The following is a 19,616-nucleotide window of genomic DNA, read 5'->3' on the forward strand; positions in this document are numbered from 1 at the left end:
AACTAATTAAATACTCGAAATTGAATATTTAATTGAAAATTATTCAGCTTTTTTAAAAATATTCTTTAATCCCGATTGTCACGAAGCGAGAAATATAAACTGGTAAATGGATTCGCGATCGAATAGGCACATACAAAATCCGAGAGTACCACAGGATATGATATCATTCGTTAACCTTTGACATCGGCTAGATCTTTGTTTAGAAAATCTCGTCCGGGCAATGACTTACAACTCGGAGCTAGATGTGGGATAGGCATGAATCATTTTGTACATAATTTACGGTGAATGATTTCAGGTGTGGCGGGTGATTAAATTCGTTACAATGCCAGCTCTGTTGCGTAAATCAGTTTAATAATTACGAAAGAAAAGATTAATTACAGGCTAATTATTTTTAGCCCAAAATTAAGTCGAGTTGGTGTTCGTAACTTAGGAACCACTCGTAGAATTCGCTTCCCTCCTCCAATCGAAGGAGGAGAGCAATGGATGCGAAATTAATAACGTTTTCTCATCGATTTTTCCGTTACTAAAACACGAGTTTTGAGTCATTGAAAATTTAAAACTTGTGTTTCCTGCATAAAATTATACGAAATTAGATTGCTGGATGAATATGCAAAATTAGATATTGTATATAAATTGAAAAATATAGGCTACTCCTACACAACTTATACATTTGTTTATGTGAAGTTACATTAAATAACTTCGGAGGAGTTTTATTGCTATTAAGTTGAATTTTCATAATAAATGTAATCCGTATGAATAATTCTCGTAAAAATTGCCGTAATCAGTTTAGTCAGCGCTCTCTTTTTCTTAACAAGGTATTGTTTTTTTTTCTTTTTTTAAAATTATTTTCCATTTTTACAGTAATTAAAACTGTTTTTTGGTCAAATTAAAGTGTATAAATCGATCTATACACCATAAAAGATTTTCTTTAATTTCAAACTTCGGTTTGTAAATCAATAATTAATTAACTGTACTGTTGCCCGTCTAAACAACAAATAAGTGATTGGCATTTAAACACAGTATTATAATAAAGTATAAACTCTTTAATTTCAAACTTCGGTTTGTAAAAAAGTCATAACGGTTGTAAAAATTAAAAGTATTTTCCTCCTAAAGACTTCCCATATTGAATTTATTACAAGTGACTAAGGATATTAAACATTATCCTACGCTGTCCGTTCATCCTATTTTGGTGTCTTTGGACAGTTTGTTCTCTTAAACAATTTCCTGTCTTTAAAAAGAAATTCACCCACCTTAAATGACTATTACCAACTGTTTAAGTAACGTAATTAATGATAGTGTAATAATGGATAATGGTGTGTGCTTTGTACAATACACGTTTACTAGATAATATGCAGTGTGTGTGTGTATATGATGCATAACGGAATTGTCGTATCGAATTCGTAGGAAATAATGAATAACATTTTAGGCAATAGAAACACAAAAATTAACCCATTTAAGTAACAACTTTACGAAGTATATCCTGTTGTATTATTGGATGCATTTTTATGCTAAAATGTTTTTTTTTAATACGGTGTCACAGCACTCATATTTTGAAATATTTATTTTTCTTCACTAGTTAGTTGTGTAGATGATAATACTGTATGATTCACTAGGTACGAACTATTAATAAACTTGGAAAATTCCAATCACTTCGGACACATCCTGTGTAAAAATTTACAGGTATTCAATAAAAATCGAAACCGGTGGGTGGTATGGCGTCATACAGGTGTTAAATTTCGTGCGTTATTTTCCAATATTTACAGGTTTAAATATAGATCATTGGAAATTATTTTCTAAAAAGCGCAGCGTGAATTCGAATTTAAAAAATGAAGGATGTCAATCCGTAAGTAGGACATTCGATTTTTACGTCAGTTTCCAGAAAGGACTTAAATTTTCGAGTATTTTTTTCTTTTTGCAAAAAATCGATACGTGTTACACTAGAATAGTTCATGAAAGTCTCCACGCGGATAGTAATTAAACAGTAAAGGTATCGAGTGTCGTATCGTACGATAACGAATTTATTAGTAGGAGGGGGGTCATCCATACTCGATCATTGATCGTTGTACAGGGGAGTGTAACTCCTTAACTTTACTGCATGACGTCAGGTAAGTGACTCAGGCACAATCAGGATGTCTCGCGCTGATAAAGGGGGCATTTGTACCGCAATAAAGTCAATCGGTGGTAGATGGGCAAAGGGAGAAGGTCGAAGACCGCCAATTATAAGTAAGTACAAACAGATATTGTCTTATAACAATCGATTTAGCCAATGGATTCAATAATACAAGTTTTGGTTTGCTGTTTAAATATAACTTCCTATTATTTTCTCCGTACGCGTATGAGAATAGAAATCGAATTCTTCCTTACACAAGGGAAATTTCACACTCGTTTATCAATTAGGTCATTTACTGTAACAAATATAAAGATTCATTTTTAATTTTTTTTAAGTTTAAAGATCAATAAATATCTTATCGAAGGTAAAATTCCGTACAGGAGTTTCTCCTTAACAGATAACTTTACTACTTGTCTAGTTAGTCGATTACTGTACGATATAATTTATAATTGCGTTAAATCTTTAATTAAAAACAAGAAAACAAAACTTCTCACGATTATATTTTTAACGTGTGTATAGGTTGTTAAAGAACCTTGACAACGTATTCATCCCTAATTTAAATAATCGTTAGTATATGGATTTAATTGGTTCTTCACGTGTAAAGCTCGTCCCTCACGCGGTCGACCTCGCTTATTTCGCTACCTTAAACAACTAGTCGTACTTGAAATACCAAGCATACCAAAGCGCGTACTTCTGCACGGACAGTCGGGGAGTCAAGTAGAGCATACGCTAGCATGCACGTGACAATACTTAGCCGTAATCGAGTTTTAGGCAATGGGAAACATACCGTGAGTAGTTAATCACTTTTTCGTCATTTAACTAACGTCGAGGACGGAGAATTCGAAAAATTCCGTGACGTCATTCTATTGTCACAGTTTTATCGCTATTCTAGTCCCATACTATTTTAACTTTTAACTATTGTTCTTCCAATAGAATATATGCACGGAATATAATTATTCTGGAATACAAAAATTCGGTCATTGATCTATAAGCTCGGCGACAAAATGTGTCATTTCGCACGTCCTCTTTGTGTATCATTGTTTAGTAACAGTCGACGAGAGAGAGAGGAGTAGGAAACACCGCCGTACATTTTAATGAAGCAGAAGATTATTCATTAATAAAGTGTTTTAGTACTAATAGAAAATGAAGCTTTAAGTATAGAGGTGACCTTCGAGTAGATTGGTCGAGAGCCAATTATTTGATGAGTTTCGTGGAAGTCTCTTGTTATGACGTTCCATTGATAAAAGGAAATAGTGACCGAAATCGCTTGGTAAACGTCTATTGAGGTATCTTTCAATGCCGATAAATATTTTTTTGTGCGTGTATCGTGTTCTAAAATAGCTTAATTGTTTATGATACATTCAAAATATGTTTGCAAAATAAATGCATTCGATATTTATAATTGAACTCCGTGCTATTTATAAACTTTTTTTAATCTATGCATTTAGATTTCATATATTGTTTTTGATTTTTGGTTTAATAAACTTTATTCAATTTAGAACTTTAGAATAATGTATTTATAACTTCAAATTTATATTAATTTAGACAATTAAAATTGTTCGATAATTATAATATAAAAGTATTAAGTACCCTACCTTAATGTAATTTTATGTAGTATATAAATGATATTGATGTTAACATGCTTTTTTTTATAACGTATACTACAATACTTACACTTAGTTACAACACTTAGTTGTAACTAAGTGAATGAACAAATCGCCTAAATAATAAAAGTATTTTATAAGTTAGATTTTAAAATAATAAATTTGTATATTTAGATTTTTAAGACTTTTTGTTAATTTAATAATTTTATATTGTGTACATAAATAATTATTAATTTTTAAATTAGGTAAAAAAGAATTTCTGTTTATAATAGCCTAAAATGGCGCTATAGATTTTAAATATTTATTATTTATTTTTTACAGATATCTGACTTCCCGTCAGATCCCACTCTTTCTCAAAAATCAATGTCGGCCAACGGAGATTTGTCAACAATGTCCACGGTGGGTGAAAATTTCTCAAAGAAATCCGCCACGCTACTTAACAAAATGAACAGTAGTTCATCGTCGATGATGACGACATCCGCATTTAGCTCCAGTGCCGAAAAATTAACGTCTAGCTCTTCATCTACCTCACAGATGGTGAAGAGTACTGCCACAGCTTCCAGCACTAGTAGTTCACTAGTTAGCAAGAAATCTCAAATTCTACATTCGGTTTCTAGCCAAGAATTAAAGCAACAGCAACACGAAAATCGAAATTTCAGCAGGAGTGTCAGTGTGACGAGTAGCAGCAGTAGCAGCAGCTCCAGTACGGATTCTCGAATGAAAATGTTATCGAGTACACAAAGAGCCTTTTCTGCCGAAAACGTGCTAGCCGAAGAAAGTGAACCGAACGATTTGGTCCCACAGGAGGTAAAGTTCGAACAGAAGAAAACGACATCGGCATCGAAAATGAAGGTGACTGCCGATGGATTTTCGGCTGCAAAAATGGCGGCGAGTAAAGAAGAACTGAGAAGAGTGCAGACCGGAGATATAAGCTACGAAGAAAAGCACGCAGCGGCAGCCATGAAAGAAAAAGTAGAAGGAAACGGATTCTCATCCGAGAAAATAGCCGCCTTGAGACAAGATCAGAAGCAATTACGAACTAGCGATACCGTCCAACAGCAACAACGAGTGGCCATGGCTTCCGCTATGAAAATGTCGACGGAAGATTTCACGTCGGAAAAGATAGCAATGGCTAAACAAGAAGAATTGCACGTCATGTCGAAAGGTGTGGTGCAACAAGAAAAGAACGTGTCGTCGTCATCTTCAGCTAGAATCACCATCACTTCCAAAGGCATAACTAAGTCGTCTATGTCGAGTCAATGTCTTCATCAAGCCGAATTTGGTAGCCTTTCATCTTCGGCCGTAGGCATGTCTTCATCCTTATCTTGTCCCGGTCTCGATCCTTTCGAACTGCCAGCTTCGCATAGATTAGCAATCGCACAAGGTCTGGAAGAAGATCTGCAGATTTTGAGTTCGCCGGCTTCCCAGCCCGAGATCGAATTAGCTATGAATCGCTTTGGAGGAAGAATGACGACATGCGTGGAAAAATTAAAAATTGCACCACCGGAAGAGGCCACCGCACTTCTCAAGACGATGAACGACATCATAAGAAAGGCTTGGGCTGTACCGACATTCGGTCACGATTTGGGTTTCAACATGTGTAATATATTGAGGAACAAAGGAGGACTGGACATTTTAATTCAGAATTGCACGTCCGAAAATGCGGATCTTCAGTTTTCCAGTGCCCAGTTATTAGAACAATGCCTTAGCACAGAAAACAGAGCTTACGTTTCCGATAACGGCCTAGAACAAGTGGTCAAAGTTGCATGCGCTTGCAGCATGCAAAATTCTTTAATACATTCTAGAGTCGGAACAGGTATCTTAGAAAATATGTTTAAACATTCTGAAGCAACATGCAGTGATGTCATTCGTATGGGAGGACTAAAAGCCATCTTGTACGATTGCAGAACGTGTGATCTAGAAACGCTACGCCACTGCGCTGCTGCTCTGGCTAATTTATCTTTATACGGGGGTTCCGAAAACCAGCAAGCAATGATTAAACACAAAGTTCCTGTTTGGTTATTTCCGTTAGCCTTTAACAACGACGATAATATTAAATATTACGCCTGTTTAGCAATCACAGCTCTAGTCGCCAATAAAGAAATCGAAGCTGCCGTTCTTAGATCTGGTACCTTAGATCTGGTAGACCCTTTTGTAATGAGCCACAATCCGGAAGAATTTGCCAATAGTACAGTAGCCCACGTACACGGACAATCGAAAAATTGGCTTTTGCGGTTGGTTCCTGTACTCAATAGCAAGAGAGAAGAAGCTAGAAGTTTAGCTGCCTTTCATTTTGCTATGGAAGCTGGGATCAAGAAAAAACAAGGAAATACAGCCGTAAGTATGACAAGTCGTAACACGCAAATTTTCAATTATCACGACGTTTCGTTATTTTCCAACTAACTAATTTAATTTTTCCAGATATTTCACGAAATAGGTGCAATCGACGTATTGAAAAAAGTTGCCAGTTCTCCAAACGCAATTGCATCAAAATATGCAGCGCAAGCTTTGCAACTAATAGGGGAAGAGGTACCTCATAAATTATCTCAGCAAGTTCCCCTGTGGACGGTGGAAGACGTTAGAGAATGGGTAAAACAGGTACAGTATAATGAAAAAGTATTATGTAATATAAATCTAAAAATAAATAAATTTTATTTCTGCTGTTTTCCTTCTGTCGTAAAAATTTTATAATAAAGAATATATAAGGACATTCTCAACCTGTTCGGTGTATGAATGAATAGTCGAAGGCTATCCTCATTCAAGGTCGAAAAAATCATCAAATGGAGAACCATATTAAGTTTTAACTCTAAATTTTATGCTCTTTCCGTCTGTAAATTTATATAACAAAATAAATATAAATATCAATTTTTATATTAACAAATGCTTTGATTCCCTTTCTCGGCATATACAACACAACAAGCTCGATCGAGATTATTACTTTGTTATTTAAATTGATTATATGAATTAATTCACCATTAAGAAGGGAAAAAAGAGTTTATCCACATTTCAAGTCTTACATTTACATTCATTTGACTTGGATTTATAAGGAAAGTTATGTAACTATAAACTACATTAAATTTCCGTTGCTTACATAACTAGTTTCATAGCTTAATTGTTATTGGAATAAATGAAAGGTTGTGAAGATATATTGCTCGAAATTACAACAAAATAAAGGATCAATGTAAATATTTATTTTCGAAAAATTATGTAAATTTAAATGATAGTTTGTAAAAATGGGTGTATATAGATGACAAGAGCTAAGCAAGCCAATGATATAATCTGTTTCGTATGTAAAGGATCACATCATTGGCTCGCTTGTTAGTATCTGTATGATTCACCTATTATCAATTGAATTAGTCTATAACAGAAATATAATAATTAAATTTATTATAATTTTTCAATTATTTCTATATAGACTTAATATGCTTTAGCAAGAAAGCCATTGTTAAGCATGTTTTAATATTAATAATTATGTATTTCGTTGCCGTTCAAATATAATGCAGTTTTTCATAATGTCACGTAAACAATAATACGGATAGATGAAACGTCCTATTCATAATTTTTAAAAAAATCGTTCACATATTGAAAATATATATTTAAAATTTATATATTGCAAAATTTATTTAGCTTTTTCTATGGCATATTTCTTAGGAAAATTCAAACTTTTGGAAAACTGACAAAATTTATATAATTTTTATCTTCAGAATTTCAAATAATTTATTATTTGAATATTCAGTAAATATAACTAAATAATTCTAAAATTTTAAATTACTGCATACTCATTAGATTCTGAATGTGTTTGAACATGAAGTATTTATTGAATTGTTTTATTTAACTTGCCTTGTAATGTTTTCAAATCTTGCAGCTCATGCTTCATTCACTTCTAATTAAGATAGAAGGTTGAAACTTTGAGGACGTATCTAAAGACTATAACAATGCATTTTAATGACGTTTTAGGAGTGCCCCCACCTCCACCACCTTCCTCACTCCGAAACCCTGTAAACATAAGAAAATGTAGAATTTAATCATGATGTGTTTGTTTGTAGTGATGTATTAGGTGGGTATCCACCCCCAATTTCATAAAACATGGTCAATACGAGCATTTTTTAAAAATATGTTAAAATTATTGTGTTCTAAATTAGCGAACACGTATGAAATTACAGAAAAATTACTTTAAATAAATATAAAAGTATAAAATTTACTTCTATATTTATTTACTTTTTGATAACCTTGCTGGATCTGGTTTTACCTTCAAAAATAACAAAATTGTACAAATATAAATAAATCTGATTTGAATCTATAATATCTGTTCTGTTATAAACAAACAAACCTTTTAATCTTTAAATATGAAGAAGTTACGTAAAGTTATATTTAAAGAAAACTAATTAAATATTTGAAAATATTCCACAAAAAGTTAATAATTACGATTTATTTACTTTTTTTCAGATTGGTTTCTCTCAATATTGTCAAGAATTTACGAACGGAAGAGTGGATGGAGATCTTTTGTTGCAATTGACGGAATGCATGTTAAAAGATGACATTGGAATTAAAAATGGGATTCTCAGGAAGAGGTAAAATTCATAACGTTTTAGCAATTTTCACTTAGATGATTTAAAAGATGGTGTTTATATAGTCATTTTAATGTTAGAATTCTATTCCATATTTTAGATTTTTGCGCGAACTCAATCAACTGAAGAGAATGGCAGATTATACGTCTTGCGATTCGACTAATTTAAACCAAATATTACACTCGTTGGGACCAGAATTTTGTCAATATACTTACGGGATGCTTCACAGCGGAGTGCAGAGAGATACTTTAAAATATTTAAGCGAAGAACAATTAGCGATTGATTGCGGAATGGACAATAGCATTCACAGGCTGAGGGTTGTCCAAGCAATTAGAGGTAAGTGCAATGTGGTTTTTCAATCGATACTTGTTCATTGAAGGAAACTGTGTTTAAAGCAAACTTTGTATTACGCAATTAATTCAAAAACACAATTCACATACCTAAAATTGTGATTTCATTTCTCTGCGTTTTCTTAGAATTAACTTCAAGATTTCTACCTCTTTCTTTCTTGTAATTCGATATATCTAATAACACGAACCTTATACTTATTTCAAAAAACGAACACTGCCCAGAAATTATTCTTTGTTATTAAAATAGAATCAAATTAGGAAAATCTATACTTTTAAAGTACTCTTTTATTTAACGTAATAAAATATGCACACTTCTGGTCACAGAATGGCAAATCTAAAAGATTAATCGTGAGCACATTTTTTCAATTGCTATAATCACGAACCTCTCCAGGCTAAACAAAAAATTTTGAAAGAATTATCATTAAATTTAAGTAGTGAATTTTGAACAGCCAAACAAGATTTAAAATTTAAATTTCGATTAAGTATGTATTTTTATTTGAACACCGGCTCACCTTTATCTCTACATAAGAAAGGACCAACTTTTTAAATTTATAACTTCTTTCATTTTCTATTCCCTCGAGTCAAAAGCTCCGAAACTTGAAAAATAAACTAAACTAAAAATGCATTCTCAACAGTTATTATCTGCTTCTTTGCGCCTTATTTTCAGCTCTCTTTTACAGTATATATATGTAGAATGATCCAAAAGTCATTGTAAAAGACTAAATCTCTGTCTTATTGAAATACAGTACTTCATTAGTCGCAAATTATGAAAAGCTTGTTCAAATTCAGATCCTCCTCTTATCAATATACAAATTATAAAGCATTGACTAACTTACAAACTATGGACTTTCTAGCAAATGTTGTGTGAGCCCGCAGGTTTTGAGGGCGTGAATTCGAGAGTTAAAGGGGGTTCCTGACCCGCAAGTTCGATAGGAAATCGATCGGATGAGAATCGATCGATCAGAAAGAGAAACCAAAAATCCAAGGCATCGCGATCAGATCAGAAAGAGAAAACAATAGTCACAGTCATCACGAGTCAGCAAATTAGTCATCGAACATTGAATATAAGATGATGGTATAAAACCCCGATCGACTCTGGAAAGAGCGCGATCGTCCAGGAAGGTCTGAATCCAGTGTCTCCAGTCCCGGACATAAGACTGATTCCAGCTTCCATAGTCCAGGAGGTCGTCGCATACGGTCATCGGACCACCTATCAAGGTATATCGACTTTGTAAACTCTCTCCCACTCGAGGTTAGGCACGTGACTAATTCATTGGTTAGATCGCGATTAGCGATAGGGATATTTTACCCGCATTTTAGCAGTAATTATCTGTATACCTTTATTTTATGTGTATTTTATTGTATGTTCGCTTTTGTTAGTTAGTAAACCTTTATTGTTATTTGTAAAACCCTGTCTCCTGTCCAAGTAAGGACGCCTGTCGACTTACTGACGCACCTCCCCACTCACTTTTTGCCCTCCTAGCCATCCAACGACAACGAGGTCGGGTTTTACCAACCCGTGCAGCGTAAGTGGTCAGCGAGGTTTTCCTCCTGATCCTCTGCTTATCTCACAGTTGTTTGAATTTCTTACAAAAAATGTTTGACTTTTGGCTCATCGTGTTTACGGGGAATATATATGAATAAATTGGTTTTAGGTTTAATTTTTAACGAATGTTTTTCGCTCTTAACTTTTTAATCAATATAAAACGGGTCTGAATACTGTATCTAATTTTTATTGTTTATCTTCTGTTTTATACGAGGCCATAAAAACATTTGTGATAAAAATATATAAATAGTTTAACGCATTGATTTTCTGTGTATTATAAATTACATTTTACTCCGTTTAACTAAGAAATCCGAGATAAATGTAATACTTATTGTTCTATATTTATTGTGACAGTTTGCCATATTATAATTTGATATGGAATATAATTTTTTCGGAAAAAGTTCCCCTAACAATTAATCATTTTAAGCGATTGTTAATTTTACTGCTGCCATGAAATTTTTATATCTATACCCGACTAACAATGCAAGTGTGCTAAAATTAACTTCCTTCTAAAATATTAATCATTAATTTTTTTCATTCGGGTCACTTCTAGATTTATCGTTTTTGTTGTCATCGTTTATGGATTCCTTCACACCATTAATAGAATTTATTTGAATGAATATTATAGACTTATGCTGAATGTTTGCGAGATAAGACCTTGACCGATCTAGCCTTTTCGTGTCCATTGTTCTCCTGTTCTTTCGCTGCCTAACTGACATGTAATAAAACCACCCGGATGTGTTGTTTAATTTAAATGGTGACATAGCTGCTAATATTTACAATTTATCATCATTTATCTGTCATTGAACGGCCCGATACAACTTGTTTCTTATCTTAACTGTATATTTTTTTCTCCTAATAACCTTACACTGCCAAGGAGAAAACTTAATATCCTCTAGTCGCATGTATAGTATTTTCTTTCTCCCCTGCTCGTATTTAAGCATTACCAGATATCAATTTCAATTTTATTGCATTATGTAATCGAATTGGAGGAATATTCTTCTTTTAATCCAGCGAAAAAGTCAAATTTTACCTTCCATAAATTTATAATATCGATAGTTCCATATTTCTTATATTAATTCGACTCTGTCTTATAAATCTGTAAGAAAACACATGATGATAATTAATACCAATACAAAAACTAATATTTACAGTTATGTTTAAAATCTTCCTAGAAACTTATAATTCAAACTGAACCAGTATTAGTATTCATTAATTTTAAATATTTTAAATTAATCTCCACTTAATCATCAGCAAAGTATCGTTAATGACAATGATATTTGTTAATATACGATAATATATTTGATCTTTCATACGGAAAATGATTCACAAGACCTTCTGCATTTAAAAACAATTACGTTTTGAACTTAATAACCGCATTATCTCATTCATTTATCGTGAAAACGTCCTATTGTTCATTGTTAAACTATTCTAATAATAATCATCATTTAATAATAATTGTATTATACGTAAGCTGCAAATACAATATATATTCTATTTTCATCTTACATATTTAGCTTTCAGACTGCTATCAGGCCCTATAACAAACTGAAAGCTATCATATTAAGCCAAGAGATGTATAAATTTTTACACTCTTGGCATCAATAACTTTCAAATTTGCATAAATGCGAGTACAGTTATAGGATTTTATGCTCTGGAGAAATTTAAATTATTAAATCAATAATAATAAAGGAAGAATGTAGTTTGGCAGTAAACTTTCGATTCTATTTTAATCGTTTCAAAGTATAAAACAACTCTTCTATCATTAAAATTCCGCAATTCTGGTCTCAAGTATTAGTAATTCTTGTCAAACCAGAATTTTTATTCTTCGAATAGATTCATTCAAAAACATTTCTAATTAAATTAAAATTTTATAGACCTTTATTGTATTTATCCAAGCGAATTCACAGCATATGAAAAAAAAACGAATCCAGGTTTATTGGCAAGTCGTAAATCGAGAAACAATAAGAAGCAATTTGTTACAAATTTGACAAGAATAATCGCAACAACCGTAAATATAATTATCAATCTACATGATAAATGACTGTAGTTTCGAGTTAAACTTTGATATAATCCAGTTTTTATTGAGTATCAAAATTCCATTAAACGCAATTCATCCTTAAAATCTGGTGAAATTGAATTTTATGAATGCTTTCGAGTAAATTGAAGGATGATACGATACAGAAATAATATTGAAGCATAAACGGATGGACTATATAGGACCTGCGTGAGTCACCGCTGATTGATAATTCTATTTACTAAATTAAATTCAATGTGTGATTTGCGGGATGGATTTCTGGCATTTAGAGAAATTAGACAAATATAATTAACTCCGAAAGAATGAAAACAAAATAGTAAATTATTTTAAATAATAGGGAAGAAAACTGAAATAATTACAAATATCTGATATAATCAAATCTCGATATAGCGCCCTCCTAAATAACTCCACTTCAATAAAGCGTAAGTAGTATTAAGCAGAATTGAGACGCTTGAGTTTAGCGCCACACTCGATTTAGTGTCAATTGCGGAAACGTTAAATCGAAGTTTATTTTAAACTTCAAAAAGTGTTGTTAGTCTCGAGTGAAGATGATCAATTATTTAAATAATATAAGTTATATTTTTCATCAATATTAAATTACTTAATTAAATATTAAAAACTCCCGGACAGCTGCAACATTTTATAATTTTGTGTTTTAAAATCTTGTAATATTCAGGAAGAATTCGAATATATTTCTATAAATTGATAGGCCAATCTAATTGGGCACATACACTGTATAATCTAATTAACCCGTTAATTTCATTAGGGTCCCATTAATCATAATAACGGCAAGGAATAAAAGATAAATGCAACTAAATATAGTAAAAGTAATTACTCCAACGACATTTTTGATGCCTTCGTTACGTAGATGATCATCTTTGTTTTTAGTATTGTGGAACATTTTAGTGTTAGATTATTTAATTCCAGAAATAATTTCTTCTATAATAAGCGAAATTTGGATGGTCCTTAAAAAATAGCTTTTATATGAAAAATTACTTGACAGTTTCTTTTTACTCTGATATGAAGATTTAATACTTTAAAAGAGGTTAGTAAATATAATAGAAGTACACGAACACACAATCACAACAGAAGTACTCACACACATACACAACTATAATAGAAGTACACATTACTAAACGCTACAGAAAAATCAAATACTTTTAATTAAAAGTTTCTTTTCGAATTTTTATATACGGTATATTATTGACTCTTCGAAATATCTTCGTTTGAATTTTGGAAACGTACTTTATTACCTAATATCTTATTATTTTTATGTGCATATTTATTAATAATACACATGTATATAATCGTTATATAGCTTATAATTTGTCAGATTTACTAATTCACGTAATCAATGCGCGAAGAATAAATACAGCATAATATTAAGGCCAAAAAACAGTTTTTTATTAACATTTTACAGCCGAAATGTTTGTTTACCAATCTTTTTCCCGTAATTATAAAAGTTTAAGATAAAAGTAAATTATCTAGCCATTATAAAACATGATAGAATAATTTCTTATTAGTATTTATACGAAATACTTTCCATTCATCAGTTTTACAATTTTTAAGTATTATTGCTTGAGTTGTCTAGCAATGGCTGAGAGAATCAAACCACTGAACACCGGTGGTGGGTTACCATGGCCGCGGGTTTTCTTCCCGTGTGTAATAAAATACCTAAATATGATCCAATTTCCGAAAGAAAGTCCTCCCGTGTATTGCAGTATCCCACCAAACCAGTCATTGCTTGATTTTCATTTACTTTTGAATCATACGTTTTAATAATACTGTATAAGCGAAACTTTTAATAATTACTAAATTGCATCCTAAGATTACGGTAGATACGCCATTGAAAGTTCTTTGGCCACTACTAAGCAATATATATCTAGATATCTAGTAATGAGAGAAATACATGGATGCGCAAATTGGCGCATAACTCTATACAGTAATGTCATAGAGAAAAAAGAATGCACAAAATAAAAATTACATAAAATTGTGAAATGATTAATTGAAAGTTTAATAAATAACTTATGCAATAGAATGGAAGTGAAGTTTACATTACGATTTTAATGTGTTTTTAACTATTCGTAAACGAGCAGTTTTTAACAGTGGCGTAGCGAACATAACTGACGCCCGGGGCACGACACTTTATTGGCGCCCCCTCCCCACTCCATAAACACGTATAGTTTGTCTTGGAGACCATTTGGGCGCCCCTCTGCATGATAGACCCCCATTGCACTCCCCTCGCTACGCCACTGGTTTTTAAATATGAAACGTAAGGCACTGTAACAATTGAGTTATTTTTCTAATAGTTCTTTTATCGTGATGATGTGTCTTACTTAATATTTCGCTTATAACGATTTGTTCAGAATTTACTTAATTCTCTACTGCAATACAATGTTTATGAATTAGGTTCTAATAATGAGATACAGTAGAGCGTCGATAAGTGGAACCAATTGGGGACTGGGGTCCTTCCAGTTAATGATTTGTTCCAGTTTCCGACTTTGTACGAAAAAATACATTAACCTGTCCGATGTTCAAATTTTTCTCCGTTGCGTGTCGCTTCGTGTTGAATTTTCGTCGATTTTAAGCCTAACGAAAATTTTTATAATAATCATCGAGGCTATCGTATCGTTAAAAATTATTTTGCATTTTGTACAAACAAAATAAATATATTAAAGAATATAAAAAACATGAAAATTATACTTTAGAAGTAAATTTAGTATCAAAAACATTCGATTCAGCACGACACAGTCCGACTGAAAATCGTTCCACTTTCCGGCCATTCCACTTATCGACGCTCTACTGTAGTGCGAATGTTACTCTCACGTAACTTTTAAACAACTCAAAATATTTTTATAAGTATAAATCGTATATATATTATTCAATGAATAAAAATTTAGACGTCCTTTGTTCATATTTCTATCACATAAAACTTTCAAGCAGTAGTTTCTGATGATAAGTGGAGAAATGATAAACAAAATCAAAATATTTTATATTGTTCTAAAATTCAGTATTAGTAATCGCCCATCTTATTTGACATTTCTATTTGTGTATCATTGCTTCCTTGATTATTTCATGCGTGAACGATCTGAGAAACTTGAAATGTTTCTCGAAAGTAAAGTTGGGAATTATCTTATACGTTTAAAATAATTGAGTTTATTAAAGTTATATATATATTCTTTCACTAACTTTAATATTTACATTGGCTTGACATAGAAACATAATGGCATTCTCAGTTCGAATAAGTACACATCGTATTTATTCGTAATTCGTCCATAATTACAAGAAATAATAACATGTCTACAATTAATAATACTATCGCTGAACATTTAATCCGTATATTATTTGTTTTTTACTCTGCCTTTTTCCTCATACCCATCGTTGTTTCGGCCAGGCCCGCAAGGGGGACCGACTGGATGGGGAACAGGTCCTAAATATTCGGGATTACCGCCCATGAGAAATTCTTTGTGAATTGTAATTATTGCTAACTTTTATTTCTTATAAAATAACAAATCATTTATTTCATTCTTTGCAGCAGTAAGCAAAAATCCAAGTTTTATATAAGTACTTCTTTTTTTAAAAAAAGGTTAAATATTTATAAATGAATTAAATTAATAATAATCACTTTACTATAAAATTACACACGTAGATTATAAAATAATTCTATCCAAGTATCGAAAGAATAAATATGATGTAACATTTCACAAATTTTTCTTTTTATACTAATAATTTCCAAATTTTAATCGGCTAAAATAAGCATTAGTTCGTAGAACGATTGGACAAAATGAATAAATTCCAATTTTGATTAATTTCAAATTAATAGCAGAGGTGGAAATACACGAAAGATAGCAATATCTGTACAAAATTATCATTGTTAGATGTAGTAAAACAGGCTGGTAAACATACCTCGGGGATGACCCATCGGTATGGAATTCCGCAACAACTTTACAATTACTGGATTTGGTCGAGGCTCTCTACTTGCCAAAATAAGACTCCGGCTCGAAATATATGCCCAGACACAAATGATTCAGCAATGAATTTTGTATTTTTATTTACTTGACTTTTTTAATTTTATTTTATTCGTAAACATTTTCAATACACTTAAGTAATGAAATTTAAAAATATAATTTTTTCCTTACGATCGTTAATGTTTTTAATTCATATTTCTGTCGTGAGTTAATTTTAACGTTAACACTGAAACTGGATAAATAAAATGTAAATGTTTATTTCATGTGGTAACGATTTACTTGAAAAAGATCATTACTACTACTAATTCCAAAAATTTAAAACTTATAGATGCAAGGAAGAATTGTTTTATAAAAGAACAATTAATAGAGAGATCCAGTCTAAATAAAAGATCGAATTTCACAGTCGTGCATTACTTACTAAACACAATGAGATATTATACACGGCTTCATTTTCTGAGTGAAGGAATAAAGTTTAGAACATTATTTTATTGCATGGGAGAGATAGAAATAGTCTTATTATCGATTGCCCTTAAAATATCACATTCTTTTTTGACATTATTATTGCAAAACCCATTTTTAACGGTTAATATAGTTCAAAATTTTAAACTGTTCATTAGAAGAATCGATCATTTTTATCGCGCGATTGGATTAGACTGTACTTATCTACCTATTCTTCCGGCAGTTTGACTTCTAAACAGACATCAGATGCCATCTTATCTATTATCAGAATACTTAAGAAATTACCTGGTTTGGTTAAAACAAATTTTAAAAAATTCGAGTTAATGACTGCCTTCGTCCTTTATCGATTTTATCATTCGTAATTTTTATTTAACTTTCGAATCGATAACTCTAGAAATGTCACTATCTTCATGTAAAATTTTTCTAGTTTTTCTAGAATTATTACTACTCGAAATACAGTTATCCCACTAAAATGGACATTAGCGGTTCCACAAAATCCTGTCCAATTTAGAGGTGTTCTAGATAGGAAGAGGAACCGGTTCCAATAAGGAGAGAATAATTTAGAGGGGTGTCAACTGTGTATTTTAAATACAGGGGAATTTAAGAAAATTTCATTTAGTAAAGCTCTCTACTGTACTATTATAAGAAAATTATCATTTAGGAATCTAAATTCATGACGTTATCTTATCCGCAGCGGGTGTAAATGCATTATCGGTGTCATATTTGTTTCTATTACCGTTACGAGATTGTTCCCACCGCATTCTTTCGCGATTTAATATATAAAATAGTCATTTAAAATGCTCCCATCATGAAAAATATATCGGTTTTCCTAAAACAAATTCGAAATAGACGGATTTATAGTAATTCGAGTAGGTGAATGCGAACTACGTTATCATTTTTTTCATTCACCGATTAACAGAATTAAAACGATTGGGAATTCTACACGTGAACAAATATCAAACATAATAAAGAACAAAATGACGAATTCTCCTCGAAGGTTATTAAATTAATAAGTTGTCGGTTATTTTAAGATCAATGCACACAAAACTTTATTTTCCTTCCTCCTTGATTCGTAATCATATCAGACACGTCCTCTAAATCGATTAACCCCACCTTGGCATACATATTTTAATCTTTCCATCATTATTTCGACAAAATCAAATTTATATATTCGAAGTAAATAAAAATGCCTTTGTCTAGAATTTTATATTTATCGTTTTTATAAATTAACAATCGATAGCGATTAATGTCTAAATAAATACTTAATTATGCAAATACAGTCAAACCTGTTTTTATGCGGGGGATAGGGACCGCATTAAAAAAAACGCATTAAAAAAAATCTCACGAAACTTCACGAATGGCTGTAAATAATAGTTTTCGCAACACAATTAAAAAAATAATTTTTTTATGCGGTCAACAGGGACCGCATAAAAAAAGTCTCACATAGAAAATAACTCAAAACCGTACGAAATAGAATTTATTGACAACAGATGTCAGCACTTGACTGCATCGTCTGGTCTATCGTCTGTTTTACATATTTTTGTCCAGGTGGTGTTTTGTTGACTTAAAAAGTAAATTATTTCATTTTTCGCATATTCATGCAATAATATTACTATAATAAATGCATTTATGCTATAATAAGTTTATTTAGCTATAATAAGTCAACGTGAGACATGACGAATCGCACGAGACTAGTCGCCAACTATACCGCACAAATTAAAAATTCGCATTAAAAAAATCGCACAAATAAAAATCGCACATAAAAAGAGCGCATAAAAACAGGTTTGACTGTATAATTGGCGCCTAAAAGTCCCACACCTGGCTTCTGGTTTTTTCGAGGACAACGAGCTCTTTGTAACCAATCGAAGATTATCAATTCCTACTTAGCTACAGACAAAGATTTACTCACATTTCATACTGGAAATGTAATTTTTTTGATATTTAAAACATTTATAATCGTTTCTTTTTCTGTTATTCAGTAACATTGATAAAGCTAACAATAAAAAATTAATATGAAAGAATTTTCAATTACTCCTTTCAACTCCTTTCATTTATTTTTAAATTATTCCATTTTTTGTCTTGAAATAAACGGATTGCATTGCAATTTTGAATATAAAAATATAAGCAAACTGACTGATGGTTTAGTTCCTTATTAATGACTTGTATACTAAAGAAAGATTTTATTCCATTTATGGAAAATCAATTAGAATATTTCAATCATAATTGAAGAAATAATTTATTATTTATCATAAGAATTTTAAAATTGTTTATTTTTAAAGCTTACATTTTACTTATATTCTAATTATTTTAAAACATGTCAGATGATATAATGTATTTGAAATTTATTAAATAAATTAGTTTGTAGAGGTACAATCCTAAATTGCTTTTATTTAAATATATTGTTCAGTACATTTGTTACAAAGTGGGCATTAACACCCCCCTGTGGGCGGTGAGTAAATCTAGGGGGCGCTGGAGGCAGGGTACTGAACGGTGACCAAAGGCAAAAGTTGGGGTCACTGATGGGTTAGGGGGCGTTGGGTATAACTTTATGGAAGAAAGGGGGTGGTGGATCGAAAAAGTTTGAGAACCCCTGCTTTAAAGTATACATCTTAAAAATTAATAATGTTCAGAAAATGTATTAATTAAAAACATAATTTTCTTAAAATGTGGAAATGTAAATGTTCACTTCAAATTTGTGCAGTGGTTCTTGAAATTATCTGCCATGGACTGCTTAAACTGAGTGGCAGACGAACCATGGATCACATATGTCTATATCCCATTCTGTAAATATCAGGTTAGATTGTGTGCCAAAATATTTTATTTGTCATTGCCTGATAACCTAATATATGAGATATTCTTTTCTCTGGCTAAACAGCATAGAATTGCATTTGGAAAAATGACTATTGGTAGGTCAGTCTGTGGACCATCCCGCACGTTTGCAGAACCCCAGTGGTCCAGGGAATAATTTTGAGA

At 31.7% G+C, this 19,616-nt stretch overlaps 1 protein-coding gene across 8 annotated transcripts in view; it reads left to right on the forward strand.

The window, feature by feature from the left end:
- The window catches only part of LOC136969033 (NAD(+) hydrolase sarm1-like), a 71,186-nt gene that overhangs the window by 44,882 nt on the left and 6,688 nt on the right, over positions 1-19,616 (forward strand). For 6 of the 8 annotated variants that reach the window (XM_067263108.1, XM_067263107.1, XM_067263110.1 and 3 more), the window contains 4 exons: positions 4,036-6,051; positions 6,136-6,312; positions 8,161-8,285; positions 8,383-8,618. In XM_067263108.1, coding sequence (XP_067119209.1) covers positions 4,078-6,051; positions 6,136-6,312; positions 8,161-8,285; positions 8,383-8,618 — 2,512 coding nt within the window. In that variant the 5' untranslated portion in view covers positions 4,036-4,077. Of the gene's footprint in view, positions 1-1,937; positions 2,224-2,460; positions 3,397-4,035; positions 6,052-6,135; positions 6,313-8,160; positions 8,286-8,382; positions 8,619-19,616 lie in introns of those variants that run through there. The other 2 variants (XM_067263109.1, XM_067263113.1) reach the window with 2 other exon arrangements.

This window comes from Centruroides vittatus, unplaced genomic scaffold (assembly GCF_030686945.1).
Source record: "Centruroides vittatus isolate TY-2023 unplaced genomic scaffold, ASM3068694v2 contig_1695, whole genome shotgun sequence".
NCBI classification, from domain to species: Eukaryota; Metazoa; Arthropoda; class Arachnida; order Scorpiones; family Buthidae; genus Centruroides; species Centruroides vittatus.